Raw genomic sequence first — 16,334 nt, 5'->3', positions numbered from 1 at the left:
AAATAAAATAAAATAAAAAAAGCACATATGTGTATGCATGCACGCACATGTGCACATACACATCTAAATGGAGCTGAGCCTGGCGAAATGTCATGTGCCTGTAATCTCAGGGCTCTGTGAGGTTGAGGCAGGCTGCTGAAAGTTCAAGGCCTGTCTGGGCTGCATAAAAAGTTTGATGTGTGTGATGGTGTGTATATGCTCAATTCAGGGAGTGGCACTATTAGAAAGTGCGGCCCTGTTGGAGTAGGTGTGTCACTGTGGGGGTGGGCTTTAAGACCCTCATCCTAGCTGCCTGGAAGTCAGTATTCTGCTCTTAGCTCCTCCTGCACCATGCCTGGAGGCTGCCATACTCCCGCCTTGATGATGATGGACTGAACCTCTGAATCTGTAAGCCAGCCCCAGTTAAATGTTGTCCTTATAAGAGTTCCCTTGGTCATGGTGTCTGTTCACAGCACTAAAACCCTAAGTAAGACAATGTGATAAGTTTTTGTGGCTGGGCATAATGACGCATACTGTATTCCAAGCATTCACAGAGCAAAGGCAAGAAGACTGCTGTGAGTTTGAGGCCAGCCTGGTTTACTCAAGAAGTTCCAGGCCAGCCAGGTGACAGAGACCCTGCCTTAAAAACAAAAACTGTTCTGCACAGAAGTAGGGAACAGTAAATACAGCCAGCAAATGTTACCTATGATACACAACTACCATCCACCCCACCAGAGTATCTGATATATAGCCAGAATTCACCAGATTTAAGTCGGGAGAAAAATGTATCATTTATATTCTACCACATTTCTTGCCAATGATGAGAAGACTTTAAAAAATAAGGTTAGTCTTCTAAAGAGTTCTAATTAAATGGCAGGCAGTGCTGTGTCCTAGGCATGTGATCATTTAAAGCTGTTACTAATCTATCGTACACAAAGGAAACTAAGGCACAGGGTTGTAAACTAACTCACCCAAGGTCACACAGCAAGTGTGTGCCAGAGCACTGTGGGTTCCCCTGGGCACAGGCCTCTGGGGTCCAACCTTATACTGTGTCAGCCCCAACGACAGCACAAGTAAAACCAGTGAGGACTCAGTAATGAGTTCTGAGGGTGGGAGGAGGCGTCAGTGGGCGAAGTGCTTGTTGTACAGATGTAAGAATCTGGGTCAGCCAGGCACAGCAGTGCGTATTCTCAAGCTCCAAGATAGTGGGAGCTGCACAGTGAAACCCTGTCTCAAAATAAAAGAAAAGAAAAAAAAGAAAAGAAAAGAAAGAAAGAAAAGAAAAACAAAAAGGAAAGAAGAAAGAAAAGACCCTGGGTTCAAGTCATCAACACCTATTTAAAAGCTAGGCACAGTAGTGCACGTCTATAAAGCCAGAGATTAGAGCTGGAGACAAGCTGATCCTGAGGGCTGACTGGCCAGCCACTCAAGTCAAAATGGGGTACTCCCTAGTGCTCCCTATTCAGTAAGAGTTCCTGTCTCAAAAACTAAGGTGTGGGATTCAAATCCCAGCACTTGGGAGGCAGAGGAAGGTGGATATGTTCATGGCCATCCTGTTCTACATACTGAGTTCCAGGACACCCAGGGCTATACAGAAAGATCCTATATCCAAAAAACAACAAATAAATAAATAAGTAAATAAATAACCAACCTAAGGTGAGAGGTCTGAAAAGATGGCTCAGCTGGTAAGAGGATACTGCCATTACAGCGGACCCAAGTTCAATTCCCAGCACCCACAGGAGACAGCTCACAATAGCAGGTAACTCCAGTTCCAGGGAATCTGAGGACCTCCTCTGACTTCCATGGGCACCCACACATATTCATGAATACACATACAGACACACAAACACACAGACACACACATGTACACACACACACACACACACACACACAGGGATGCATGCATATGCACACACAAATTAACTTTTAAGAACAAGTAGGTTTGCAACAAAATAACTCTGAAAAGCTTTTTGTGCTGGGTACCTCTTCTAATGTAGAGTTCTGGTTGGCAACAGTTTTAAATTCATCCCAAAAGAGCTGTTTCAGCTTGTCTATTTCCCCATAAAGCTTGCTCCGTTCTTTTTCTTTCCATTCATCGAACTTCTTTTTAGCTTCTATTTCCCTCTGACGAATCATCTCTAATTCCTACCACAAAAAAAAAGGCAGTATGATCATCACTTCCACATTACGGCCAACATTTGCTGAGTATCAGCGAAGGCTTCCTACACGTGTGTTAACACTGTGGCAATCCAAAAACATGCTACCCTCACCCCTGCTGTCTAGACCCAGAGTGGTCCACTGCTAGACACGACTTATCCAAACTGTACACCCCCTTAAGGATAAGACTCATTTTTCTCTTTCTTTACAACCCCCAGTAAATGCCGGCTAAGGCAATGATTAACGAACAACTACACGGAGGGGTGAAGAAAGCTAGCATTTTTATTCTGTACATTTATTTATATTTTCTATTTTTATAGCACATGCCCTCTAGCCTAGAATTCTGGAGCTTTCAAAACCAGAGCCAGTCTTTGCTCTCGGAGAGCCAGGTAACAGTGTGGCCCAAAACATTACATTCAAGTTCGGATGCCTCCAGCATCGCCGTGCAGAAGACCACGACTCTGCTGCACCTTCCGCCACACAGGTCTGTCAAAGTAGTTTGACCATCCCTTCCAGACAAATAGAAACGTGTTCCACATATGACAAGCTGGCCTTCTCTCTTTGACTTCCGGCTCAGGGAAACCGGCCTAAATTTGGGCCCTGTGGGAGTCTAATGCACGGTTGGTCACAACACCCTGAACCTCTCCAGCCATTTCCCTGCACACTTACCTGGGCCTGCCGCTGCCGCTCAGCCTCCCTCTGGGCTTCCAGCTCCCCTTGGGTCCACTTGAGCTTGGCCCGAAGCTCCTCCAGCACCTCCCCCAGCTGCTGTTCCTGCTTCTGCTTCCCTGGGGTCGACACAGGGATGGACGAAAAGGGAAGCATCATTGGCACTAATGCAGCAAAAACTGTCTTAAGGACACTTTTCTACAATGCCGGGGAAATGGATCAGCGATTCAGACCACTTGTTAGCTCTCCCAGAGGAACTGAGTTCGGTTCCCAACATCCATGTTTTGTGGTTCACAACTGCCTATAACTCCAGCCATAGGAGATCTGATACCGCTTGTGGCTTCTGTAGACACGCGCGTGCGCACACACACACACACACACACACACACACACACACGGCATATATACACAGAAGCATACACTTAAATAAAAATAAATCGTAAAATAGAAAAAGAAGACATTTTCCTCTCCTATTAAAATACTAAAGGAAACACAAAAATCTACATACGAGAATGGTAAATTTTTATATTCTGTATGGCAATGTGAAAGAAACTGATGGTTGTTACATCACGAAATTCTGTACAGTCTTTAAAAATCATGTTTTCAAAGATGGTTTAGGGCTGGCAGTGCCTGGTACACCCGAAACCCTGCTTTTGAACCCCATTACTGCATAAGCCAGGCACAGTAGCATACACGTATGATCCCAGTAGCCAAGAAGTGGAGGCAGAGAGCCAGCCTCAGCTATACTAAGCAAGTTCAAGACTAACTCAAAAAACTGGAGAGATGGCTCATTGGTTAAAAGCACTGACTGTTCTTCCAGAGGTCCTGAGTTCAAATCCCAGCAACCACATGGTGGCTCACAACCATCTGTAATGAGATCTGATGCCCTCTTCTGGTGTGTCTGAGGACAGCTGCGGTGTACCTACATACATGAAATAGACAAATAATTTAAAAAAAAAAACAGAAATTATGGTATACTCAAAAGTATTTTTATATGCTTATAAATATATGCAGAAAAACATTAAATAATAACTGCTGTGATAATATCCAGTTTTTAATTTTCCTTTTCCTATATATTAAGTAGTTAAGTCTCCATATCAAAGATATATTTTTACAAGAAAATAAGAAACAAATATTTAAGACACAGACTGTTTTCCTTAATAATCCCCAATATAGAACTGTGAAGAAATTATATAATAAGCACACAATTAAAGAATACTGATTTAAGCTCTGTGTGTGTGTGGTGTGTATGTGTGTGTATCTGTCTGTCGGTCTGTTGGTCTGCCTATCTGAGGACTGATCAACTGATCAACCTAGAACTACACTACATAAAAGCAAGTCCTATATCACCGAGCTACATTCTCAAGTGTAAAAAAAAAAAAAAATAAGAGGAGTTAAGAGGATTACAATGATGGGAAATAACAATGTTTCCCTTAATGAGACATTTATATTATGCGGTTATTTCATTGTACAGATACTTCTGTTGAACTCAAAAAGTACATATAACTTTATAAGGGCAGCACAAAGCCTTGTTACTCATTTGGGAATGTGAAATGGTAAAATTAAATAAAGTGATTGTGTCACGATAAGCTCCAGTACACAGAACAGCCAAAGAACTGGTCTGACTGCTCGTTTGCCCCATTAATACAGCCAGTCTGGGACTGCTGCGGACGAGGCAGGGAGGCTGAAGGCCCGTCTGAGTCACTGCTGCCACTCCACACACAGCGAAGGGTACAGAAAGTGCGGGGCAAACCTAACCGATGTTCATGGATAGGAATGAAGCTACAACTAAACTTACCTGCCTGATGCCTCTTGTCCCCTACACTGACGAGACACTGCAGAGTTCCGTGTGGGATCTCTGAGAGGCTGGAAGAGCAGGTTCATGTGCATGGGCCCCACTCGCCAAACCCTAGCCCAGCAGTTCCCAGAGGACGCCTGGACTCACCGACTTCCGCCATGCCTGCATGCCTGCGCTGGATGTGGCCCCGGAGAAAGGTGGCATTCATGAACGTCTTGTCACACAAATGGCACTACACAGAAGGAAAGCAACCGGAATTGCCAGATTAGATCCCTTAGACAGCATGAAAATGTCCTGTAGCGAAACTCTGCGTCCACAGGTCCACGGGCTGACTCAGAAATAAAAAGAAGTGGAAGGGTTGGGAGTATGTGAGACCCTAGGTTCAATTCCCAGCACCACATAAAGAAAGAATGGTGGAGTGGGAAGGGAAAGGAAATAGGAATCCTGGTTTTTAGTAGAATATGAGACCAATGAAAATAACCACCAGGTGGCCCAGCCCCCATTACAATGACTATAACCACGTCACTTAGTTCTAGCCACTATAATAAGCACAAATGGTACATTTCTAGAAGGTGACTTTAAAAAAAAAACAAAAAAGTCCTAGTGGGGCACATGTCTTTAATTGGAGTACTTAGGAGGCAGAGACAGGCAGACCTCTGTGAGTTTAAAGCCGGTCTAAGTTCTAGGCCAGCCAGGGCCACATCATGAGTTCCTGTCTTTAAGAAAGAAAAGCTGGCAAGGGATGTAGCTCAGAGTGAGCCGACTTGAAGGATGGGGCAAGGCAACCGTCTTAGGCCACGAGACCCAGTAAGACTGCAAAGCAGGAGACAAATAGCGGGGTCACTGGTAGAGGGCATTCCACACCAGTCCCAGCTTCTATATGAACTTTGCCATAGAGCGCTGTACGGTTGCAACAGACAGCGCCTGCACTGACAGACTGCCCACTGGGGACCTAACTGACAGAAATAAACCTCTAGTTGGGAGAGGAATGTACGTTGGGTGGCACAGGGGATACCGGGCCAGTCACTTTACTGCCCCGCCCACACTAACAGCCTTGCCCCCACACTAGGAATCCCCTGAAAACCTAAATGAGCACGGACCACAACTACGTTCTAAACCCTGGCCAGGGTGGATGTCTCGGCCTCGTCTTCTGGTGCAGGGGAGTCATGAATTCTGTCTGAACTACGAAGTCGTTTTTCTAAAGTGAGCCTGCTTCCATATGCCTCACCACACACTTAGTCGTCGTCCACGTGCCTACACACACACGCCTTTACACAGCTCACTCTGCACACCTACAAACTCTCCATCCTTATACACGTACAAACACACGTACCTTCCATACATACACACATCCTTAGGCACACATGCCACATAGCCTTCATCCATCTACATATACATCATTACATACAGTCTTAATAGGTACAGACAGACGTGCACAGTCTACACCGCCTCAAAGCCATAAATATACCTTTCTATTACACTCCTTAGCTGGGTCCACTGCAGTGAGTCGGCAGAAGCACACGTTATACAAGACATATTCCACAGACACAGATATCATAGACCCTTCGAGCATTTGTGTATACCTTTAACACGGCAATGTGCACAGATACAAGCATCATGCAGTCACACCTTCATACAGTACACACGCATCCCTCTATGCACAGGACATAGACACCCTAGACACTTGCATAGACACCCTATACACTCCTCTCACACACCCATTCTATGTTTACACTGCACAGAACCCAATAAGAATCCTCAGACTCTCAGAATAATCGTCTTTAAAATCTGCTCCTAACTGATGAGAATGGCCTCCGGTAGACTCTTGGTCCAAGGCAGTACCACTCAGCTGGTCCGGTGCCTAAGGTGTACAGCCCAGGCTCCCTCAGCAAAGAATCCTCACCGTGTGGTAGCTGTGGGCGCCTGTCTGCAGAAGCAGCTGCTGCAGGGTACTGATCATCTTTCGCCTGCGCCGGCTCTCCTCCCGAACACCCTTGAGCTCATCAGCCTGGCGACCCAGCTCCTGCTGGCCACGCTGCTGCTGGCCCAGGCTGGCCTGCAGCCGTGCTTCCAGCTGGGCCACACTGGCACTCAGGCAGTCCTGGCAGTGCAGCAGGTACTCGATGATGAGCTGCGCCAAGCGCAGCACCTTGAGCAGAACTGGGTCCACAGGCTGCCTACAGTGGTTGCACACCTCTTGGTCCAAGTTACAGAAGGTGACGCCAGCAATGTTCTCCTGCAGAGTGGCCACGTCCAGCTCTCGGGCCACACGGTCCACGTCCACAGCACTGATGCGCCTCCAGTCTATGCTCTCACGGCGAGGCTGGAACTTGAAGGTGGGAAGTGTGTAGGCCCCGGACGGCGGGCCGCTAAGGCCGTCAGCAGTGGCTACTGAGTACTGCATGGGCAGGAGAGGCTCTGGGCTGACCACGGGAGTAGAATGCCACCAAGGCCACTGGCCAAGGAGCTGAAAGAGGACCTGGAAAACGGAAGAGTCCAAGTTAGATAAAGTTCAAACGGTTATACCTTCCAGACACCCGCTCAGCAAAACCTTAAAGGAGGGCACAGTGACGTTGTCTGTAGAGTAGTCACTCAGTAGGATGTGCCAACTATGTCAATGTGGCTACAGCGTGGGGAGGAAAGGTGAGCCTCCCATTGCGCAGAAATGCATCTAAATCCTCTGCCTTGGACAAATCTCTTCCTCTTAAAACTCTTGAGTCTGTGGGGGAGCAGGAAGAAATCCACTTGGAAGGAAGGGGGCCCATGACACTCGCAGTCTAATGCCTGCATGCGGTCCTCGGGGATCCCGAGCAACTGTGGTACCGCCTGGCAAAAAATTTTGTCAAATGTACGAGAGGATTTTTCTGCCACTCTATAGTTACTTGGGATAAAGTTCAACAACTCTTCCGGAATAGCAGAGCCACCAATGACCACAGCAGTGCCTTCTGGTATATATACCCCATTCTAGTAGAACTCATGTGGACTACAATTCCCAGCATCCCCTGCAGCAAAGTGTGATTATGTGACTATGTTATTTCTGGTAGACTGTAACTGAAACAATATCCAGCCCAGCCAAGAGGGGATTAGGAAAGCTGCTATGCGTTGGGGATTTAACTCAGTGGTAGAGTGCTTGCCTTGCAAGCGCAAGGTCCTGGGTTCGGTCCCCAGCTCCGGGAAAAAAAAAAAAAAAGAAAGAAAGAAAGCTGCTATGTCTCTGCATAAATTATTCCCGGTCTACGATAGGCCTTTTTGTTTATCTGTTGTTTTTCCCCTGCAATGTGGATAACACAGAGGGCCTTATGTATGCTTGGCAAATGCTCTAACGGGGAACTTCTCTCCAAGCCCATTAACAGATTAGAGCAGTAGTTCTCAGATATCCTAAATATCAGATATTTACATTTACTGTAGCAAAATTATAGTTATGAAGTAGCAATGAAATAATTTTATGTTTGGGGGTCACCACAAGAGGAACTGTATTAAAGGGTTGTAGCATTAGGAAGGTTGGGAAACACTGGGCTAGACCCTTGGTTTGTTGTTGTTGTTTTTGCCAAAAGACTCAGATTCTATTTCCCGTACTCTTGGTAGATATGCTTGATAGCTTTTTGTCAAATTGCCACGAGCTAGACTCTGAGAGTAAGGAAGCACAATGAGGAAAATGTCTCCATAAGATCAGTTTGTAGGGCTTAATTGATGATAATGTGGGCTGCACGACTTCAGGACACATGATCCTGGGGCGTGTAAGGAAACAAACTGGGCGAGCCATAGGGGCAAGCCAGTAAGCACTTTCCTCCAGGAATAGTTTCTGCCCTTGCAGGCTGAGTCTAAGATGAGAAAAGGTGCACCCTTCCCCATTGATCAAGTTCTTCCCAGACTGTGTGATCCTGTCATTTAAATTCAATCCAAAGGCGGAGAAGAAAAGTGTCTTAGTTTATCTTCCTTGTCAACTTGACTGGGGTTGGAGTCACCTAGGAGACACACCTCTCAGCTTATCTATGAGGGTGTTTCCAGAGAGGATTATCTCAGGAGGGAAGCCCCGCCCAGCTGTGGATCCATCCCATACCCTGGAGTCCCAGACTGAGTAGGGCAGAATTCTCTTGCACCCTGGCTGTGGAAGCAGTGGTTAACTACCTCACACCCCAACCACCATGTCCCCCACCAGCATAATGGACTGTATTTCTTTGATCATCAGCCAAAAGAGATCCTAGCTTCCTTAAATTACTCTTGTTAGTATTTGTTACAACGAGAAAAGTAATGACATAAAAAGGGTCACAAAAACTCATAGAAGATAAAAGCCTTGAAGAAACAGTGGGTCTAGGTGGGCAGAGGAAGGGGAAAGGAGAGGCCCTGTCCCCTCTGAACTGCCTCCCTCTGGAAAAGACAGTGCCAATGGCCAGGCCAGCTCTACCTTCTTCCCAGGGACTATGAGAAGTAGTCGGGGGCAGGGGAGAGGCCCAGAGATAACACTGTATGCTGCATGCAGTCTCTAAGTATGGTTTTACAAATAAATAGGGTACTGTTATCCCAATGCCACAAACCAAACTGGAATCTGAATGGGAAGTATGGTCTCCCCCTGCTAAGGAGACCAGAGCTGAACTGCAGCTGAGCATGCCCCTGCCTGCAACATCTATAAACTTGAACTGTCCAGCTGCGGTAAGGCTCTCCTCTCGGAAGATTTGCTTTGACCAGAGGTTCACCCCCTTTCCCTGAATCCTCTAAGTCATCCACTCATGAAGACTCCCTTTTTACTCTATACCTGTTTGGACTTAGCCCAGCTCTTGGTATTGTGGGTACTGTGTGATGTATTAATAACCACACCCCCGCTCCCCACTCTGGGGTTCAGGGTGGCTCCTTCTGACACAGTACTGACTGCAGATTTCTTTGGATGCTCCTCAGAATGGCCACAGGCTGCTCTGAGCCTAGCTTTTCTGTTTCTACCCCTCTCCTTCCTTTCTCAGACACTTCTCCCAGAACAGCACCATCTAACCTAAGCAAGCCACATGGTCACCAGAAGGCAAGCACATTTCTACCCCGTTCAGTGTGTCAACGTAGCCAACGAAGCAGGAGTTGGCTGACACAGCACTCACCATGCTTAGCTCCAGGCTGCAGCCTCACCGCCAGAGCCTCAGAGACAGTTGCTCACAACAAGCTATGCCCCTGACAACAGCAGGTAACCAGACATGCTGCGTACAAGGGTAACAGGACACCCACTTCCTGCCCTCGTGTGCCTGAGAACCTCGCTCTTTAACTATTTAAGCTTTGGCCTCCGGTGTGTGCCGACAGTTCTCTCTCTAACGATAAGGCCCCAGATCTCCACCACCGGCTTGCTCCACTCTCCCTCTACCTCTGGTCACCCTTGCTAGCCTTCCCGTTCAGTAATAACTATTCTTCCGCCTTTCCTTCAAAGCAAGGGTCCAGGTACCCCTTGACATTCGTCCATTGTTCACCTATGGGCCATTTCTCACTTTAATCTCCTGAGGATGAGTTCATATACCCACTGCTTCGGCTACTCTGGGCCTGCTCTTGACTGAGCCTCAGCTGTCCCCAAATTTCTTTGCTCAGGTCCCTTCTGCCTCTTGACACTTTTGGACCCAACTCTGCGTCCAAAACTGCTTCTATTTCAAACCCAACTTCCGACAGTGCCTAGAAAGTAGCATTAAATACATGAAATGCCAGGTAGGACAGAAACCTCAGCACATGCTTGACGACAGACTGATTCCCTGCCTTTCTGTATAGGTCTCGGTAAAGCCATGATTCTCAAGAGTTCTTCACTTCCTTGGCCAATGGCTGTAGCAGAACCAGGGCTGGAAGGCAGTACAGTTGGTAAGGGGCCCCATCTGCATTCCCAAGAACCCACATAAACAGCCAAGCACAGTAGCACCTGCATGTAACCCTAGCACTAGGTAGGGGACCAACACAGGCAGGTCCCTGGAATGCAATGACCAGTCTATCTAGCCAATTAGTGAGCTCTGGATTCAGCAAGAGACCCTGTCTCAAATAACCAAGGTCCATGTTCATCAGGGCAAGTATAAACCGCATAATTCTGGTGACCTGAGCTAGATCCCAGGGACCCCCATAAAGGTGGGAGGAGAGAACTGACTCCATAAAGTTTTCATCTGACCTCCACATGCACACCATACCCCCTCCTCTACATCACACACACACACACACACACACACACACACACACACACGTGCACTGCACACACATCAACAAACACTAAGGCAGAGAGCAGCAGAAGAAAACACTCTGAGTGCTGAGGATTATGGTGACAGGGAGAATGTTTCTCAAAACCATTCCCAGGGGATAGAGGGGATGGCTCAGCAGTTAAGAGGACTGGCTGCTCTTACAGAACACCCAGGTTCTAGTCCCAGCACCCACATGACAGCTCGCAACTGTCTAGAACTCCAGCTCCAGGGAATCTGAAGCCCTCTTCTGACCTCAACGGGCATCAGGCAGGACTGTGGCGCACACACATACATTCACATATAATAAAAATCGTATTTAAAAAGAACAATTCCTAACGAGCTGCCATCGTGTTCTGAGACACAGAAGGGAAAAAAGATGCTTGCCCAAGGTCCAGAAGCTGGATTCAAACCCAAGCAATACAACTCCTCGATCTTGGGCTGTCAGCCACGTTTCTGCTGCCCCTCAGTATCGACGGCGCCTGGTGTTTCCTTCTGCTCCTGCTCAAGATGGGCACAAGCCTCAAAGCTCTGCTCGTCTTGACTGTCACCAGAGTCCAAACTCCCCGGCTCTTCTCTGGGACCCATGAGCACGGAGCACTCTGGTTCACGTCAGCAAATGATTCCTAAGCCTTGGCAAAGAGCCAGGCACCACGGCCAGCATTCAGTACAGATGAGAATCCCACAGGATGGTTCCTGCCGTCATGAAGGAATGGCGGGGCATGGGGGGGATGGGGGGGTGAAAGGAAAAAAGCCAACACGGCTGATCTCCACATACAGTTCTAAGGTCTTACACACGATGTCCCATTCACTCCTCACAGCAACCCATTGCACCCATGAAGAAGCTGGGGGAGTGAATCAGGAAGGGAATGGTCCTCTCACAATGGCCTAACACAGTGTCTGGCTCTAGAGTTCATTCTTCAAGAAGACAGAAGAATGTGCAGAACTTACCCTAGAGAGTGGTAGGCGCCAAGGTACGACCCAGGGAGGGGGGTGCACACCAAGACATGGCCTCGCCCTTCCTCCGTTCTGCCTCCCCATGTCTGAGGTTGTCAGGGGCTGCACACTGCCTCATTCCTGTCTATCACACCTCAATCTCTCACCTATTTCCTGATAGCTCAACAGAACTGTCAAAATCAGGGCTGGGGAGATGGCTCAGCGGTTAAGAACACTGACAGCTCTTCCACAGGTCCTGAGTTCAAATCCCAGCAACCACAACCATCTGTAATGAATCCAAGGCCCTCTTACAGTGTGTCTGAAGACAGCAACAGTGTACTCATATACATAAAATAAATAAATAAATCTATAAAAAAAAAGAAAAAAAAGATTAAAAAAGAACTGTCAAAATCTTAGACCGTCTGCCTCAGAATTCTTGGAGTTCTGGGGAAAAGAGGCTGGAACACCCAAGAGTTAGAATCAACAGGAGTTGGTCGTCTTTCATTCAGACTCACTACAGGGAAATGGAGTCCCAGGGACGTGCCTGACATCATACATCCACAGGTTAACCCCATTGGCTCTCCTGAATGGGCTCAGGCACATCAGTGAGGCCTCCCAGTGCCCGGCGTGGCTGTCAAGATCTGGCCTCACAGCCTGCCCTTCTGGTATCTGCAAACCTTTCTTTTTTTACACCCTCAGCAAACTTCATAAACACCGTGATGGGAAACCACACTCCACGTACGTAGGACTCTGAAGGAGAGTTCTCAGTTCATAAGGTTTTACCCCCAAGAGTATCATTCCTGTCTTCTATGGTTCTCTAGAGGTCTGATGTCTAGAGGTCTGGGGCTTCTGCCATCAAAGGGTAGACAGGGAGGGTGGGAATTCCCATACCTGGTGATCTGATCGAGCTGCTATCGTTTATCAAGCACCTACATACCAGGCACAACACCAGACCTCAAAGGTGCCATTTCTGACCCCACAAATCCAAATCACACCAACTGACCTCCCAACGATGGCATACAAGTGACAAATGACAGCAGGTTGTTTCATTGTGGAAATACGGTACCTGAGATTTCTCGAGCAGAATGGAAGGGCTGCCGGGGTTCACAGCAAATCATGACAGGGTCAGTGCTAGAGGGCGTAAATCCTCGATGTCTCTTGGTTACAAAGCTGGCTTCTGGTAAGGACAGGCAGAAGACAAAGCCACATGAGCTGGTTACCAAGAAACCACACACCCCAGGGACAGGAACGCATGCCTTCTCCAGACTGAGTTATCAGCAGAGTGTTTTCCCACCTCTGGGACTAGAAACGCAGGCAGGGATGATTCACCGTCATTAGGAAAGCCAAGGCTGTGTTACCTGCCTCGACAGGTTCTGATGGGGTCCAGGGAAACTCCCCATCCCACTTCACTCTGAAGAGTTCATGATTGGAATGGAGCTTTGTGCTAGTGAACAAGCTCGGGCCACTGTCAGGACGTCCATTTGTCCCTGCAGTTTTTCCACACTGGGCAGTGTTTACTCCCTCCCCAGTCACCAGTTTCACGGGGAAACAAATCCTGGAAGCTGCGTGGCTCTTCTGCTCACCTGAATTCTGCCAAAGATAATACTGTCCAAACATCGCGGTTTGGGGGTAGGAGGGCAGGGCATTTCCTCTCCTTAAAGTTGCATCTCCACACCTCACTGTCTCTTTTTCTTCCTCAAAAATGAAACTAAGAGGAAAGTTTGGAAGGTGCCAGGCTTCTGAGGGGGCCGTGGGCAATCATTTACAAACTTGCCTTGGCTCCCAAGCTACCTCCACAGGGCCTGCCCTGGGGAACTCCGGGCCTGTCATTAGAGCTAATTGTCAGGGCTGCCAAGGAAACCTTCCCACAGTTTGCAAACATGCTCTCCACACAGCAGAGGCCGGGGAGCACTAGAGCCCCTAATGGAAACAAGAGAGAACTGGGATCTTGCAGAACACTTCTTTTACAGTCCCTGGCCTTGATCTTGGAGCATCTTGTTTTATTAAATGAATGTTTTTATTAAAAAGGAGGATCCATTTCTACTCTTCACTGTTAACTTCCAGGCAGCAAGAGAGAGATTCACACTCCAAGGCCCACTGGGCCTAGCGACTTTAAGTTTCCTCTCACCTGCACATTGGGGGTGGGGGAGGGGAGGGGTGGATGTGCTGGTGGCCTACATTAGGTCCCCATTAAGTCTGAGCTCTACCACTGAGCTACATCTCCAGCTCCAAGGACTTAAGTGACCCCTGGTAGGTCAACCATATTCCAAGGCAGGCCCTATACACACAGCGGTAGGACAGCTGGGTGGTGACATTGCCTTTAATCCCAGCACTCAGAAGGGAGTCAGAAGCAGGTGTATCTTTTTGAGTTCCAGGCCAGCAAGGTCTACATCAAAAACAAACAAACAAACAAAAAGGTAATAGGACAAGAAAACTGGACTGGAGGAGGGGTCTCAAAGTTGAGGGGATAGAGAAGTGAGGGGGGGGCATGATCAGAATATATGTGAGAGGGGTTGGGGATTTAGCTCAGCGGTAGAGCGCTTGCCTAGCAAGTGCAAGGCCCTGGGTTCGGTCCCCAGCTCCGAAAAAAGAGAAAAAAGAAGAAAAAAAGAAAAAAAAACAGAATATATGTGAGAAAGTCTAAAAGAATTTTTAAAAATTTATAAAAACTTGTCATGAATTAGTGTCACAAAAATATTTTTTCTTTAAAACAAAAATGGAGGGGTTGGGGATTTAGCTCAGTGGTAGAGTGCTTGCCTAGTAAGCTCAAGGCCCTGGGTTCGGTTCTCGGCTCCGGGGTTGGGGGGTGGGGAGAAAAAAATGGAGGTGGGGCTTTGACTGGTGGCTCCTGGGAGTGTCTGAGAGAATAAGGCCTAGAACAACCTATTATCCCCAGGCACAGAAGGGTCAAAAACAAACAAAACCTGCTTTGCATCGGAAAGAAAACTGACAGACTGTACCAGTGTTTCTTGTCTGTTACAGCACTGTTCCTTCCTAACAGAGCTTCTCTCTCCTCATTCTGGGCCAGACCCCTGACTAACAATCACCAGGCAAGTGACTGACCAGCGGTGAGAGGGCAGTGGCTGACTAACTCTGCTGGCCACAACTGCCCCTTTCTGCTGAATGACCACAGGGCATTCAGAACGGCCCACCAAGTGCTCCCCTTCTCCCCTTGGTGTTCTGAATAGCACGACTGACCCTCTGAGAAAAGTTCAGCTCCCAACCGCACAAAATTTTCTGATCCCGACAAGGCATGCGTCTAAGAGAGTGGTTCTCAACCTGTGGGTCGCGACCCCGAAGGGCCTGAATATAGATATCCTTTGTATCTGGCATTTACACTAACAATTCTTAACAGTAACATAGCTACAGTTATGAAGTAGCCGTGAAATAGTTTTATGGTGTGCTCCTCATCACAACATGAGGAACTACATTAAAGGCCTGCAGCAGCAGGAGGGGCAGACCCTTGGTGCTAGTAGACAGACAGACAGACGACCTTCTCTGAGCAGGGTTTTCACCTCCCAGACCACACCTTGGGGAAGGTAGGAAGAGGAAGTAACTATCTTGCTGAACGCTGACAGACAGATGGAAAAGCAGGGTTAGAACATCTCACACTCCCTAGGCCTCTCCTAATCCTGTTAGAAATCAATTCCTGAAGACATGGCCAGGACAGCACCCGCCCTGGGCCCCTCAGGACCGTTGTGAAGGCCCTGTCCTCTGCTCCTGCTTCCTACACCCTTCCCCTGTGGACTTCTAATCACATCCACCCCTAATGCTGTGCTCCTGTTAAACTTCAGCCCGGGACCGGAAGCGGAGGAACCTAGAAACGCCAATCTTTATTTAAAAATCATCCTGTTAGTAACCGAACCCCACTTCCCTACAGAGCTCAGATCGCTTTACTGTTTTCAAAAACTGCATTCCCCAAGACCACCCTCCTGAAAAAGCCGAGGGTTGGGTGTCAGACATCCCCAATTCCGCGCCTCCGTGCCTCCAAGCATACGGGTTCTTTCCCCGCAGGATACCTCATTCCTGAACAATCCGAGGCCGCTGGGATGGAGGCGCAGGGAGCGGGACGTCGTGAGGCACTCTCGGCCACGCAGCTCGGTTCCTAGCTTGGCGACTGCAGCCACTAATGTTTAACCTGCGCGCGCAGCGGCCGAGTAGCTCCGCCTGGAACCTCGCTCCCTCCCGCGGCTCCCGGCTGGATTCCAGGCATAGTTTTCCTGGGAGGCCTGGGTCAGTCTAGGGGTCACCCGGAGCAGGGGCTGGTGACTGGAGGTCTTGGGGGTTGCCACGTCCCGACTCACCACGTCCGCAAGTCCAGACTCACTCCATCTCCTGCAATGCAGCCGCACGATGCTGCCAGCCACGCGGACTCAGCGCCTCTCTCCTCGCCAGTAGCTCAGGACTGGGGTCTGCAGTGCTCCCCACCCCCACCCCCACCCCCCAACCCAACCACCCACAGCAGAGGCGGAGCCTCTCCCCAGCGCCCGGGAACAGCTATTTTTAGAGCTGCAAGGGATTGGGGAGGGGGTGGAGGGAGAGTGCTGCTTTGAATCCGTTAAGGAAATCCAGCATCCAACTTCCCAGGCCTTATTAAGCGGCAGGGCAGACTC

General features: G+C 48.5%; 1 protein-coding gene across 12 annotated transcripts in view; it reads right to left on the bottom strand.

Moving 5' to 3' along the window:
• Dzip1l (DAZ interacting zinc finger protein 1-like) overlaps positions 1–16,128 on the bottom strand; it is a 43,871-nt gene extending 27,743 nt beyond the window's left edge. For 4 of the 12 annotated variants that reach the window (XM_087562307.1, XM_087562309.1, XM_087562311.1 and 1 more), the window contains exons 1-6: positions 15,741–16,128; positions 12,788–12,898; positions 6,507–7,082; positions 4,751–4,835; positions 2,806–2,924; positions 1,963–2,124 (exon numbers count right to left, since the gene is read on the bottom strand). In XM_087562307.1, the coding sequence (XP_087418433.1) occupies positions 1,963–2,124; positions 2,806–2,924; positions 4,751–4,835; positions 6,507–7,007 (867 nt within the window). In that variant the 5' untranslated portion in view covers positions 7,008–7,082; positions 12,788–12,898; positions 15,741–16,128. 12 annotated transcript variants of the gene reach the window in all.
• Between the last annotated feature and the right edge of the window lie 206 nt (positions 16,129–16,334).

The sequence above is a fragment of the Rattus norvegicus genome, chromosome 8 (genome assembly GCF_021556685.1).
Source record: "Rattus norvegicus strain SHRSP/BbbUtx chromosome 8, alternate assembly SHRSP_T2T, whole genome shotgun sequence".
Lineage (NCBI taxonomy): Eukaryota > Metazoa > Chordata > Mammalia > Rodentia > Muridae > Rattus > Rattus norvegicus.
The sequence above is the reverse complement of the archived record's forward strand: the minus strand, read 5'-3'. Positions and strand labels throughout refer to the sequence as shown.